This window comes from Mus caroli, unplaced genomic scaffold, assembly GCF_978045245.1.
Source record: "Mus caroli unplaced genomic scaffold, Mus_caroli_1 scaffold_3, whole genome shotgun sequence".
Lineage (NCBI taxonomy): Eukaryota > Metazoa > Chordata > Mammalia > Rodentia > Muridae > Mus > Mus caroli.
The window spans coordinates 120521608-120535995 of record NW_028227258.1 but is presented as its reverse complement, the minus strand read 5'-3'; the positions used below and the strand labels follow the sequence as shown (position 1 = coordinate 120535995).

The 14388-nt window shown below is 41.4% G+C and overlaps 1 protein-coding gene across 4 annotated transcripts in view; it reads left to right on the top strand.

Moving 5' to 3' along the window:
* Jade1 (jade family PHD finger 1) overlaps positions 1–7081 on the top strand; it is a 49972-nt gene extending 42891 nt beyond the window's left edge. For all 4 annotated transcript variants that reach the window (XM_021157558.3, XM_021157559.3, XM_029474950.2 and 1 more), the window contains exons 10-11: positions 2608–2725; positions 5928–7081. In XM_021157558.3, coding sequence (XP_021013217.1) covers positions 2608–2725; positions 5928–6808 — 999 coding nt within the window. In that variant the 3' untranslated portion in view covers positions 6809–7081. The remainder of the gene's footprint in view (positions 1–2607; positions 2726–5927) is intronic.
* Positions 7082–14388: the final 7307 nt, after the last annotated feature.

The following is a 14388-nucleotide window of genomic DNA, read 5'->3' as shown; positions in this document are numbered from 1 at the left end:
ACTGGAGGCATGTGGTCATTCCTGAACAAGTGAGTGGCACTCAGCACATGCAGGTGACTCAGTGATTACGTTAATTGTTCTTTCTGGCAAATTAACACCTCGGGGGCCTTCCACACCTGGGTACCAATTCTGGATCAGAAAGCTACGTGACAGGAATAGGTATCAGGAGGCTCTAAATGAGATGGTTGGTAATGTGGTGAGTGTAACTTCCAGCTTCCGGAGGCTGTCATCTTACTCTGGGATTCCTGACTACCTCACTGAACTACTAGCTTGGATAAAGACATCCTGCACTTGCTGTAGTTTGTACGGAAAGGCTCCAAGTCCTGGGGAACAGTCCTGTGCATTTGTCACTCAGTGGAACATAACATTTTGAAAACTCAATGCGACCTCAGTTGTTCACTAAACAAAAATGCACGTGAGGCTTTAATGTGGCAGGCACTGCATAGGGCTCAGGAAATCCACTGCAAGCACTCTTGCCTGCTCTGCTGCTTGTTCTCAGGATGCAACAGGAACATTCTGGAAACTTTAAAAGTGCAAACTGGAGTGGGGGCGTGGGGGGGATCATGGTTGTTTCTGTTTGTGAACTTGCTTTAAGGGGAGAGTTGACTTGGATTTAGCCTGATGTCAGACGGTGAGGCATGGTAGGTTTGGGGGCCTGCTGCTAGCCGCTGAGGGAAGGTGAATTGAGTGGCCAAGCTCTCTGGGCAGAGAGTCTAGATTTCTGCCAAGATTTTTTTTTTTTTTTTTTTTGTTTACTTTGGGGTCAGCCAAAGCTGGATCAAATAGGCATTAGAGATCACAACTGTAAATTATGGCTTCTTTTGCTTTGTGGGTTTATTTAGATGTTATTTATCTGAGGTCACTGGAAGGAAAAGGTTTTTTGTTTTGTCTTTTCTCTCCTCACTAAAGCCTTTCCTGGCACAGAAGCCATCAGAGTTGAGATTCCTGCCTTCCCTATTTATTTTCATGGGTCAGGCTTAAGATGTTTCTGCACGCCTGAGTTGAATGTGAGCATGAACTATAATAATGCCCACTTCGTGTCTCCAAAAATCAGATTCTTCATGGGAAGCTGGCTTGTGTGTTGTCAGAGGTTTGAACTTGTGATGAGGGTTTAGGTTTGATCCTTCCTTTGTTTATGAGTTTCCACCCATAATCTCATCTGGGTGGTATAGAGAAGATCCTGTTAGCCACTTTCAGCCCCAAGTTGGTTAGGGTTTTTCTAAAGAGCACCTTCTTCCTTGCCTGGGATTGTGGCTATCCCTTAGGCAGGCAGGCCCAGTGACATTATATTTAACTCAGACAGGGAGCATGATTTTCTTTTTAATCTTTTATTAATTGAACCTAATAGTATTAATAAGTTATTAATATAGAAATAGAGGCAGGAAGTCCCTGATAGTGCATCATTAGGGGTCAGCAAAATCCAGTAGTATTTCCCTTCATGGCCCATGTCCTCATGTAGGTCCCAGCCTGGAGCACAGCTGGGAGTGTGAGGATGGAGAAAGGTCTGAAAATAGAGGGGATATCTGTGTCAGCCAGTATGCAAAACTGCATGGCTTGTGCCAGAGAAGCAGCTAGTGAGTGACCTTTGAACTTGCACTTACAGTATGATACAAGAAAGACTGCTCAAAAGGATGATGCATTTTTAGCACGCCCTAGATGCTAGCCAGTGGGGAGCATGTAGTCATTTTCCACTTCTGCCACTGCTGCTGAGGTGGCTGAGGTCTTATGGGCATCTTCCTGAAGAAAGGTTCAACTGTTCAGTGGTGGGCTGCACCTGATGTTCTGTCTTTACGCCCAAAGGATCAGTGGGGTTTAGTGCCTTTATTCTTTACTTTTGTATTTAATGGTGACTGATGGCTTTAAGAGTAGGGAATAATGACTCTGGAAGCCTAGACCACTGACCACAAACTAATACATATGTATGTGATTTGAAGAAGTCTTCTGTCCGATTGAGTGGGGAATCTCAGCATGTGATCTTTCCGTTACAGATAAACTAGAATGCGGGTGAGGTTAGTAGCAGGTTTAAACTGATGATCCATAGATCCAAAGATTTGCTGGGGATGCTGGGGCAGTTCCTGGGCATTTGCACACCTCACTGGAATATGCTGCAGTGGCTGGCTGTTTGCAAAGTTGTACCCAGTGAACCAAGCAGCTCATTTGATTTTCTAGAGGACTTTGTGCAGGGGTTCCTCTTATGCCATTGACCTGGAAGACACTTGATAGAAGTATTCAGGGAGGTTGCTTCATAATTGCTCAAACTATTTACAATAAGATTTCTGAGAAGACACTGTTGGATGGTAAGCGGAGCTCTCTGGCACAAGGCAGCAAGTCCTGTAGGGGTCTCTACAATTGCAGACTGGTGGGGAAGAGTGGGACTCTGCCTATCTCTGCTACTTCCCCAGTGTAACTTCATGGTTGCTACAGACACGAGGGAATAAATAAGCAGAATTCTTCTAGTGGTAGGGTAAAATGCTTAAAGCATGTTTTGATTTCAAATGTCTGTCAAGGCTTTAGTAGGGCCAGTATATCTCAGGTACTGGAGAAATGAAAGCACTGAAGTATCGTTACCGTATTGCTCACTTAGAATCTTTATTCTCTACATTCTAGGTTCGGAACCTCACTTACATGGTGACCCGCAGGGAAAAGATTAAACGGTCTGTGTGCAAAGTCCAGGAACAAATTTTCACTCAGTACACTAAGCTCTTGGAGCAAGAAAAAGTTTCAGGTATGCATAAAGCCCTAGAAGTAGGGCAGGGGTTTGAAGCCTTGACACTGCTGTTGAGGGAAAACAGTTGTTCTTCCAATTTGTCTTGTAGAAAGTTTTCAGTAGCACAGCTGTTCATATTCAGGGAACATCTTTAAACACATTATATTGGAGGGAAGGAACGGAATTTGGCATTAAATAGGCTTTGAGACCTGTAGCATCTCCCTGATGACCAAATAGAAGCAAGTCATAGACCTTAATTTCTCTCTCCAATTTCATGTAAAGTGGGGATGCTATCTCAAGTTACCTAAGTATCAGGATATGGGAAGGAAAACAAACTGCAGCACATTGCAGAGCTTTTGATAAACATGGGGATAGCTACAAAGGTGTGACTTCATGCTCTAGCTTTTGGAGCAATCTAACATTGTAAATACTTGCTAAGACTACTTACCACATACACTCATTTCCTAACATTCATGGTGGACTTCTGAAGGTATGGATGAGATGGAATTCTGCGTGTGCTGGGCATTTAATTAATTAATAAATTAATTAATTAATTGTCTTCTATTTACATTGTTCTAGCCAGCCAAAAAGGAAGAAAAATATGGGAATATGCTTCCTCTACTCTGAAGAGTGTGTCAGTTATTAATGTTGGGCAAGTGTTTCACTCTGAGATTCATATGATCTTCAGTTAGTCTGGTATAGAATCATGACCTCTAAAATGTGCGTTTTGCATCAGTGTTCTGTGATGATAAGCCCCAGAAAGTAGGTAGTGTAAGATTTCATGGAGGAAGTTGGTCCTGGGATACGTCAGGGAGCAGGTGGGTCTTAGGCTGGCCTTCAGTGGAGAAGGATGAGCCACTCTACCTTGGATTGCCCTTAAAAGTTCCAGCACTCTTGGCACTTGCTTGTGTGGAGAGTCATTGTTCATTCAGTCTTTGTGGATTTTTTCCCTAGATAATTATGGCATCCAAGCAGCATAGTAGAGATAACCTGGTTAGGGAGCACACAGAAAAGACTGAGGGGAAGCTTTCAGCAATACTCTCCTCTTGGAGGGCCTCCTACTTTTAAATGTGCTCTTGCTAAGATTAAGTATTTTTCAGAGGAACCAAGTGTCTTTCATTATCTGTAACTTAAAACTTCAGTTGCAAACTTTGAAAGTAAGTTTTCCAAGTAGTGTCATTGGTTAAAGACAGTGTAGTTTAGATTCTTTAAGTTCACTCTATCTCTTTGGTGTCTGGGATGGTTGATGGTAGTATGCAGAGGTACTTGCTAAGGAGTCAGTGATATAGGATGACGTGTGTATGTGGCTGGAATGGAGTCATTCTTTTTTGGGTATCCCAGGCAGCTGCTTGCATCATGGCGATTTGTACTTGGCTGAGTGAGATTCTCTTCACAAAGGGTTAGGGCATATTTTGGGTTATAGAACTGAAATGTAGATTGATCCAGAAGTCCTACTGCTGGTGAACACGGTGGCTTATACTTGTTAGCGTTCTGGGGGCTGAGGTAGGAGGAGTGCCACAATTTTAGTCAGCTGGACTAGGTTGTGAGTTCTAGGTCACTCTAGGCTACAGAATGAGACCTTGTTATAAGAAAACAACAAAAACAAAAATTCAGAAAAGAGAAACAAATCTTTCCTTCATTTTGAGTTGAACAGCAATTATAATCATTTGAAAAGACTTTATTCTTGTGGGATGCTACAGCAAATGCAGCTGAAGCCCCCAAGAGTGGCTTTTCTTTCTCATTTCTAAACTGTGATGCTTAGTTTCCTGCCCTTAAAGACACTTTCAAGGGAGATGCCCATGACTTTACATGTGTCTTTTAGAGTTCATGGCTCAAACTTTTGCGATTCTGGGAACTAGTTAGGGTCATTTTGTGGAATGAGAGCTTCTTCAGTGGAAGTGGTACTTAAGGGAGCTTCAAGTCAGGTAGATAGAAATTATAGTTCAGACAACACTGGGCCTTCTTCATCTTTGTTTGCTTCGGGCATTTCAATAAAAAAACAAACAAAAAATACACTTCAAATGCCATAAAGATCGACTCCAGTGATTGTTTTCTGAGAAAGCAGACATTTTCAGATGAACAGCTTGTAAAAAGGACCTGTGTTGCTGTTAAGGTCTCTTGGGTTGTAAGGTCTTATGAGGTTTCCTGTAGGACAATGGAACTGAACCTCGTGGTTCACATCTTAAGAGGAGACAAAACATAAGACTTGCTGTTTTGTAGTTGGTCTTGAGACTCTTATAGAACCATGGTCCTTATGAATTCCCCATCAGTTTTCAGACCAGCGTTATAAAGTTTATTAATGAGTATGAAACACATTTTTGTGGATCATAACTAGCAGACAAAACAGGTGTGGAATAGACTAGGGAGTGTCAGGCTGGAGAGTGGTTAGGAGTATTTTGCTGCTTGAGTATTCCAGAGGATCTGGGTTTGATTCCCAACACCCACATAGCAACTTACAACTGTCTATTAGAATAAACTCTAGGTCCAGAGGATCTGATGCCCTCTGCTGGCTTCCACAAGCACTGTACCCCATGTAGTACAGACATACATGCAGGCAAAACACTTGTACACATAAAATAAAAAATGATTAAAAAAAACAGGAAGTGCCAGTTTCTAATGAGATGAGAATTGATATTCATAAATTCATAAAATATAAGCGTTTACTAGGTTAAGCTATGAAATCTAAGTTTGTGATTTGCATAAAAGACTGATTTAATGATTTAACAACTTGGATGACAGGTTGACCTCCACGCATTTTCCGTACAGTGAATGAACTTTGCTTCTCATATTACATGTCCAGAATTATCGTGAGCACTTACCTGTGTTCAGTTTGCACATTTACATGTACTTGTCCTCCGTGGTCCTATGGAGAAAGAAACTTAGAAGCTCTGCTTAGTCTCAGAGAGGAAAGTGACTGGTAGATGGGACAATTGCTGCTATGTAGAGGTAGTGGCCGCCATTGGATAGATTTCAAATGGATTCCCCAAAGTTTCATAAAAAACTGTATTTTAGTGGCTTTGGATTAAAAAGAAAGATCTAGTATACTGACTACAAAGATTGAAAGCAGATTCTTGAAGCAGGTCATATCTTTTTTTTTTTTTTTAAACAAAGTGCTGCTGTTGCTTGCTTGGGTGGGAAGTTTGTAAATGATGTTTCCAGTCTAGAACTTTATGAGTTTGGATTTGCTTATGTAATTTTTCCTCTGGTTTTCTGTTCCTAGGTGTGCCTTCTTCCTGCTCCTCCGCACTGGAGAACATGCTTTTGTTCAACAGTCCTTCTGTGGGCCCCAATGCTCCCAAGATAGAGGACTTGAAGTGGCATTCTGCATTCTTCAGGAAACAAATGGGTACTTCCTTGGTTAATCCACTGAAAAAGTCCCATAAGCGAGATGCATTGCAGAACAGTTCTGGGACTGAGGGCAAGACCTCGCATAAGCAGCCAGGTCTTTGTGGTAGAAAGGAGGGGCTGGGGGTCCCAGAAAGCTTGCTGAGCTTAGAAAAGACTTTTGCAGAAGCACGTCTCATATCATCAGCACAACAGAGAAATGGTGTGGTGACCCCAGACCATGGGAAAAGAAGAGACAATCGTTTTCATTGTGATCTCGTTAAAGGAGACTTAAAGGACAAATCTTTTAAGCAGAGTCACAAGCCTCTCAGGTCCACAGACACATCCCAGAGGCATCTGGACAACACAAGAGCTGCCACCTCCCCTGGAGTAGGGCAGTCAGCACCTGGCACCAGGAAGGAGATTGTGTCCAAGTGCAATGGCTCCCTAGTCAAAGTGCCTATAACACCTGCCAGCCCAGTTAAAAGCTGGGGAGGATTCCGGATTCCAAAGAAGGGGGAGCGGCAGCAGCAAGGAGAAGCCCATGATGGGGCCTGCCACCAGCACTCAGACTGCTCCCATCTGGGTGTAAGCCGAGCTCCAGCCAAGGAGAGAGCGAAGAGCAGGTTAAGAGCTGACAGTGAGAATGATGGGTACGCCCCAGACGGGGAAATGAGTGACTCAGAGAGCGAGGCATCAGAGAAGAAATGTATCCATGCCAGCAGCACCATCAGCAGGAGGACAGACATCATCAGGAGAAGCATCTTGGCCTCTTGATGAAACAGCCGGTGTGGAAGCACATGGCTTGTTGCCGTGTGCTGAGGAGAGCTCTGATAATGGGGGCAAGCAAATACCCATTGTTTCTGAGCTACAGACATACTTCCTTGCAATTCAGATTGAATTTTTTTCCAGAGTCATTTATAAATCATTGTGAGAAGTTTGTGTTATTTGCAACTTGTTGAGGAAACAGAAGAGTAGACTGTAACCATAAGACACTAAGATTAGAACCTGAACTAAACACTAAAAAAAAAAAAAAAAAAACCCAACAAATGAAGTAACTTTACAGAGGGCCAGGCTTGAATAGCATCATGTATTATTGCCCTCTACATTCTCCCCAAAGCACAAACTCTTGAATACTCACTCTTACAGAATCATAGAATTCTGTGTGGTGAACAAGTCCTATTTATAGAAGCCCTCATGTACCATTTATAGCCCACAAAGCTTATTTTCTAGGAATGGTAAATGCTGACAGACAGCATTTGGCTCCCAGGCTGTGTGGTGTGAGGAGCTGAGGTTCAGAAGCTTCAGCAACACTGGGATCTTGCACATGTGGCATCCAGGGGAAGAGTTTACACAATAGGCATTGCTGGAAGGCTGGAGGGACAGAACAGAGCTGCTGCACTGAGATTTGGGGCCCGTGTAGCAAGGTCCCGAAACCCTGAGTGGGCTGTGGACACAGGACGGGTGGAGGAAAAGTTGTCCAGAAAGTTCTGTGAGAAAGGGCAGCTGAGGCCCAGGTGTTACTAGTCCGCTTGACCTTCCTCTTTCCTAACTGCTGGCCTTTGGATCCAAATGGGATTTCCCTGGCTACTGCCAGTACTTGGCCATCTGGCTTCCAATAATACAATGGTTATTCAAGTTCAAGTGATGAACTTCTGGTGACTCACTTCTACAGAGTCAACCACTAGTGCATATTTGGGAAATCCAGGCTTCCACCATGAGTGGATTCCTTAAGCAAAAAGGAAAACAAAAAGCAAAATAGGTTATATTTTAAAATATAGAAAGGCAATAAGTTGCATCAAGGTTATACAGGAAAGAATTCAAAGTGTATCCTTGAATAGGTTTCTGGAGTTGGAGTTCTAAACTCTGATTTGTAACTTGGACTTTCGAATTGCAAATGGCAATAACTAGTAAGTTATCAGCAATAATAAATTTAGCATTAAATTTGAGTATAATGTTTTGTTTTTGCACTCCTCATATAGTGCATATGTATTCAGACAAGTGGATAGTGTTAAAGTCCTGTTATTTTCTTTGGAATTCAATGTAGTTGTGAATCAAAATTAAGAGAAGGGAAGTTTTATTAGCAATGAGATTTAGAATTAAGGGCATTTGGAATAAGCCCAGTTTCCCCTAAATTACCCTTAGCTTATTAATATCAATGTTCAGATTCCTGATTCATTTATACATCTGTTTCCATGTGGCAGGGACATTCTGATATTTGATGAGAAATGCTTTGAGTTTGTAGAAGCTTTCAAGTCTTCCAGATGATTGTCAACAACAGAAAAGGCTTATTGAATTCCATCTTGCTATGCAAGTTTTATCAGATGATCAAATGACAGATCTGATGCATCTCATTGTATGTATGACATTTTCAAACTAAGTCTTAACTTCTCAAGTACATTGTAGTAGCTAATTCAGGGGAGGGGAAAGGATGACCCAGGTTTTAGATTGACTATTTTTTGAGCTATGGAGCTCCTTTGAGACTGCTGTCCAGATCAGCTCGTTGCTACTGGTATTCGAAGATTCTTAGGAGTCCAAGTTGTACTTTTGCTTGTAGCCTAATTTAAAAATGAGATGTTTTGCATATGAGCAAAAACCTTTTGCTGGATACAGGAAAAGGCTGGACTCTGATCTAGTTATCTTTTGATTACAGCAACAGCTCTGGGTGAGAATAGAATTTATAGAGGAATAATCTGTGAAGCCATAGAAAGAAATCCTAAATTAATCTAGTGAGTATATGGCCTCTCACCATTTTAGGAGGCACCAGATTCATTTGCACTATTAGGAATGCTAGTTTTGTGCAAAAATAAATGCCTTACCTGTTTCCCCCCACATTTAGGTTGAAAAGCTTTCAAATGTTCCAAGTTATGCTGAACCAAAAACAAATAAAACAAAATGAAAAAAAAATAATAAAAAAATAATAAAAAATTTCCCCCACAAAAACATAACAAAAAAATAAAGCCCACACGTTTAATTACTGCTTTGAAATGCAATGGTATAGAGCACGGTTTCTGACAGTGTAATGATAGCTTTGTAAGTTAGTTCATGTCATGCTGGGAACTCTGTATGAGGCGGCCACAGGCAGCAGCAGCCCACCTACCTACCCACTTGCATTCTATTAGTATTGAGCTTTTTTGTTTGTTTGTTTGTTCTTTTGAATCTTCCTTGTGCATCCTGACCAAGAAATATCTTTGATTATGATCAATGTATTATGTCAAAATGTAGGCTAGTTGAACTTTTGTAAAGTTGCCTGGAATGTCATTTGTTAGGTTATAAACACAAAATTTAAATGAAGGGTTTTATGTGTTGTGTACAAATCTTAATTATTTTAAAATGGACAGACTTGTCATTACATTTGTAACCTTGTACAGAGGATTTTTCACTATGTGCCTAGCTTGGTGTCCATTCAACTAAAATTGAAAAAAAAAGGTGCATGAAGAGTTAAAATCAGAAGTTAAACAAAGTCTATGTAGAGATGACTATTTTATATTACATGGCCCAATCCTGTATTTATTTCTACCCCCTTTTTGAAAGTATTTATAAAACTAGTTGAAGACAGCTGTATTTTTTTGTTGAACTATTTAGTAGAATTTGTGCCTTTTTGTCTGTATGTGAATAAATGCTGTACATTTTGCAATACATTTTAAGTGTCTGTTGAAATCTGCTTTTGGTTAAGGTTTCTTGAGTGGTGGGCTTGTTGTGTCAGTTTATATTGAGAATGAGAACTGTATGGGATATACCTACACTGTAGAATACAGACTCACTGGGCAGTGTAACTAGCAGTTTCCCTGGATGCTGCCCGTTTGTCACTACCTCCTCCTCTTCCCATGCTACCTTTGGTTCTTTAAAGAATATAATTTGAATCTTAACACACTTAATTGTTGAAGTAATGTACATGTTAGGGTTTAAAGGCTGAGCCTTTACTATTCACATCACCTTAGTCAAATCACTAAGCCTCATGAGCCCGTTTTCCCAATTTTTGAAGAGATTTATGCCACCTTGCCCAGCATATGCCTATAATCCTGTAACTTGGGAGGTTCAATAGATCCACTAGGGGTCGTCTCAAAAAATCTTCAATTGATACCCCTAAAAGACATAATTGGTTGTAGCTCTGAGGGAGAACACTTGTCCAGCATGTGCAAGACCCTGGTTTCCATCTCTCCTGCTGCAAAAACAAATATCTTGGTGTTTTACTGGAGTTGCAGCATTTTAAAGCATTTCACAGATTAAACTGGTAAGCCATATATACGATTTTACTATTAGGAAGACCCAGGAATCCGCAATGAGCTGATGTTATTCCTGAAGGTTATATTTATGAAGTACTTAACATTTTTTTCAGAGTGGTTTCATTAAATGGTTTTGAGCACAGAACACTGGAACAGTAGGTCAAATAAGAGGAACTGACCTACATCCCACAAAAACAATTTTCAAGATCACAGCATTGGGACTTGACAGAACTGGGCCTCGTTCTAACTTTTAGTTTTTGAGTATTTGCAGTGGGGAACAATCTTAGACAATCAGCAGTCAAATGCACCTTCATGTTGGGAGCAGGAAGCCTGATAACCGTGTACCCATCCATGTAGATTATGATTAGAGGCAGTGGTGCCTTATCATTATGACTCAAATTTAAAATTTGTAAGCGTCTTTTCTAACATGAATTATCCAATAGTTGTCTCAACCCTTGTTTATTTCTCCTTGTCCTCCTTAGAGACTATTTACTTGTGTTGCTTGCTCTCATAAGGCTCCAGAGAGAAATAACTGTGATTCTTCTTTAAGGGTTTCAAGATGAATAATCATAATAGCTCCCTAGGGAAATTAAGTCCCCAGGAGCCAAAGGAAGGGCCTGGTGTTGGCAATTCTATAATCTGTGATGGGAAATGTGGCACCAGGGATTTGAGTTCATGTTTCCACCCAAATCAAGGAGAAACTGCTTCTGCCTTTGAAACATTAGCCATCTGCAACAAACTGCCACTAATTGCAACACTGAAATCTTTCCTCCAGTTTCTCTTTAAGGCTTAGCACTGCACTAGATAATGCAGCCTTGTCTATGCCAGTTTGGAAAACCCTCTCTAAAAAGGATGAAGTCAATCTAATCTGGCCTCCTGTCCACTCCTTGATCTCTGCTGCTCTCCATGCAGCTCAGTTCTTTTTCTGAGTGGACTGCTTTCTCAAGGGAGAATAATTCTCAGGTTATACGGATACTTGAGGTTTGGATATTCAGTTTTTCTCTTTAGACAGTGACACCAGGGCGTCTTTTGTGAGGGCTTTTCTTCAATGGTTCCTTGTCAGGGTTTCTACTGTATCACCCCAACATTCCCCATTTCTGCGTTTCCATCATCACTATATGTCTCTTCATTTCTTGCTAGATTGTTGCAACAGCTTAGTCTTGTTTCCTTGACTCAAGCTGTGCTGAAATGAACTCCTGCTTCCTCTAATTAGCTGTAACCTTGCCAATGCTATCTCCACAGTGACAACTTCCAAATGGCAGATTCTGTCATTCTGTACAGCTTTCAGAGGAGCCTCCAGACTTGGTAATTAGCTTGGGCTCACCAAGGGGCAAGCACTGGTCTGTATAGAGTACACCGATTTGTCTTTAGGCAGGCACTGTTCTCTTTTTGCCAATGAGGAAACTGAGGCTTTCCATCTGTGGGGTGATTTGGAAACCATTCCCACTAGTCTGAGAGTCTGAGTCTCCAACCTCTGCTGATCTCAATATGAAAGCAGTTCACAAAAAGCAGTCCAAATGCTCTTGAGGACATACAGGTCTATATACATGTGAACTTCATTTCATTAAATCATCTATAGTAAAATCAATCGTTTTGGCTTAGCACATCATGCTAAAGAGACTATGAGCATAAAATGATAGAAGTCCAGTCTGTTATGGATTATGTTCTGCCTTTTGTTAGGAAGAACGGAATTACTTTAGCTATATACTTTCATGTAATATATATATCTACAGTAAGACAAATAAATGCACATATGATTAGGTAAAATAATACTGCTTTTAAGAATGCAAAGAATTCCGTGTAGTTCAAAAAATGTAAGGTAAAATTGTTTAAAATTAGTTTCTTGACAACAATGCCGAATATTAAGACTAATGTTTTGACACTTTAAATAGAACTAATGCAAACATCTCCCAACCTTTTATTGTTTTTTTGTGATACTGAGCATAACAAAACTGGTCATAAGTCATCCGTGTAAATGGATGAGCATGCTGCATGGTGTGCTGGTGAGTGCCTGTAACCCCAGCAGAAAGAAAGAAACAAACAAAATGTAATGCCAAGTCAAGTAGCAAAGCAAAGCAAAACGAATGGCAGTGCCATTCATAAAGGGCTGCCAGCCAGTAACATGGCCTAGCTTGTATGTGACTGAGCTTTTGTAGTAGAACTGCCAGCTGTGGGACAGGGGGTTGTTTTACCTACTTGTTTGGCTGGCGGGTCTAACTTCAGGATTATTTCTAATGTAAAACAACCTCTTCACGAAGCACATCTTTTCCTCTGTTGTTTCCCCATATGGTAGCCTCAAAGGCAGAGAGTCTCTTCCTCCCCAGCTGTGGCTCTGTGCTTTTTGCTTAGACGCATAGGATTTTCCATTACTTGACTGATTTTTAGGATTTGGACACTAGTTTTCTAGGTGTGGAAATATGAACAAATGTGACTTTTTATCTACTAGATAGACAGTCACCCAAGGAGATTGTCAAGGCACTAACAAGGGGCTTTCGGATTAGTGCTTGAGTCAGAAAGGGCAGGATATGGTATCAAGACTCATGAAGGTGGCTGATGAATGACACGTGCACACAGATGAAGCTCCAGGAGAGCAGTCACCCTGTGAGGTAGATGAGGTAGAGGGAAACTGGAAAACAGGAGAGTTGAGTGTGCATCCAGGAGGGCTCAGATCTCACTGAGGAATGCTCTCCTCCAGTGAGTGTTACAAAGGACTTGGACTTCAGCTTTATAACACAGCTTTCAGTGCCTCAGGAAACCCACACCACACTTCAAATAACAGAGATGGGAGGGAAGGCAAAGTCTTTCTTCCCTTGAACTTTTTTTGAGCAGTGATAAGAAGCCATTTAGAAAAAGAGCCCTGCAGAGTGTGCAGGAAGGCGGACACAGAGGCAAAGGTCCCTCTGAAAACCCAGAGAAGTGTCACCGGGCTTCTGCCTGTAGAATATGGTCAGCATAGAATGGGATTGGCACCTGTATTTAGGTGAGAGTGACATACAGACCTGGAGCCTGCACCCAATACTCTTTCCTTCACTTTTGTTCTTCCCGTAGTATCTAATTTAAATTTAATGGACGTGTTAGCGAATTTTATGTCAACTTGACACAAGTTAACAGTCATCTGAGAGGAGGAAACCTTAATTGACATAGTGTCTCCATAAGAGTGGACTGTGGGCAGGCAAGCCTGTAGGATATTTTCTTAATTAGTGATTGATGTGGAAGAGCCAAACCCTCTGTGGGTAGTGCCATTCCTGGGCGAGTGGTCTTGGGTGCTATAAAGCAAGCAGGGTGAGCCAGGAGGAGCAAGCCAATAAAGTTTCCCTCTATGCTCTGGATGCTTAAGATAAAGATGCCGCATGGAAATTTGAGTGAAATAAATGATCTTCTCCTCACTAATAATCTAATTAAGGCATTGGATTAGCTTTATCCTACCTTACTCTCATTTGCCCTTTGTTTTTGGTTACGTTCTCCAGAACACAGCCATAGACACGGAGGCTGGAGTTGGAGGCCTTCTGCCTCTGCCTCAATGCAGATTGTTTTAAATGGTCGCTCCCTGTTTCTCTCTCCCTTCCCCTCTGGAGCTGCCTATCTTCCCCCTTCACAGGTTCTTTTCTTTTTTCTAGCTTTCCTCGGCAGTTCTAGTTCTCTAGTCATGCGCTTCTCACTTCCGTGCCATCTTCCCCTGGGCAGACAGGCATTTTTGTAGACTCTGTACTTTACCCTGTTACTTCCTCCCTCTCCAGTTACTGGAACCTAGTGACTGTTTTTACTGGCTGTGCTGTTATTTCCATCTATTGGTGTGACAGCTCTGGAGAACAGCTGGGAAGTCTAGTATGCTGAGCATAGATGAGGGTTTAGTTACTGACTCACACTCCCAAGTTTATGTAGAGAAACACTAGTATCAACAGTGTTTCAACCATCTGAGCATTGAAAATACTCCAGATGAAAGAGACAAAAATCCAACCGATGACCCAGATACGCCAAATGCCAAAGCAGAGAGCATAAGAAACATGAAAAGCCAGGGCAGCATGAGTCCTCTGAAAATTACTAATTCCACAGTAATGGATTAGAATGAGAGTGAGTTAGATGAAACCTCAGAGAACTCAAGAGTCATCTTCAAAAGTGTTCAACAAAACA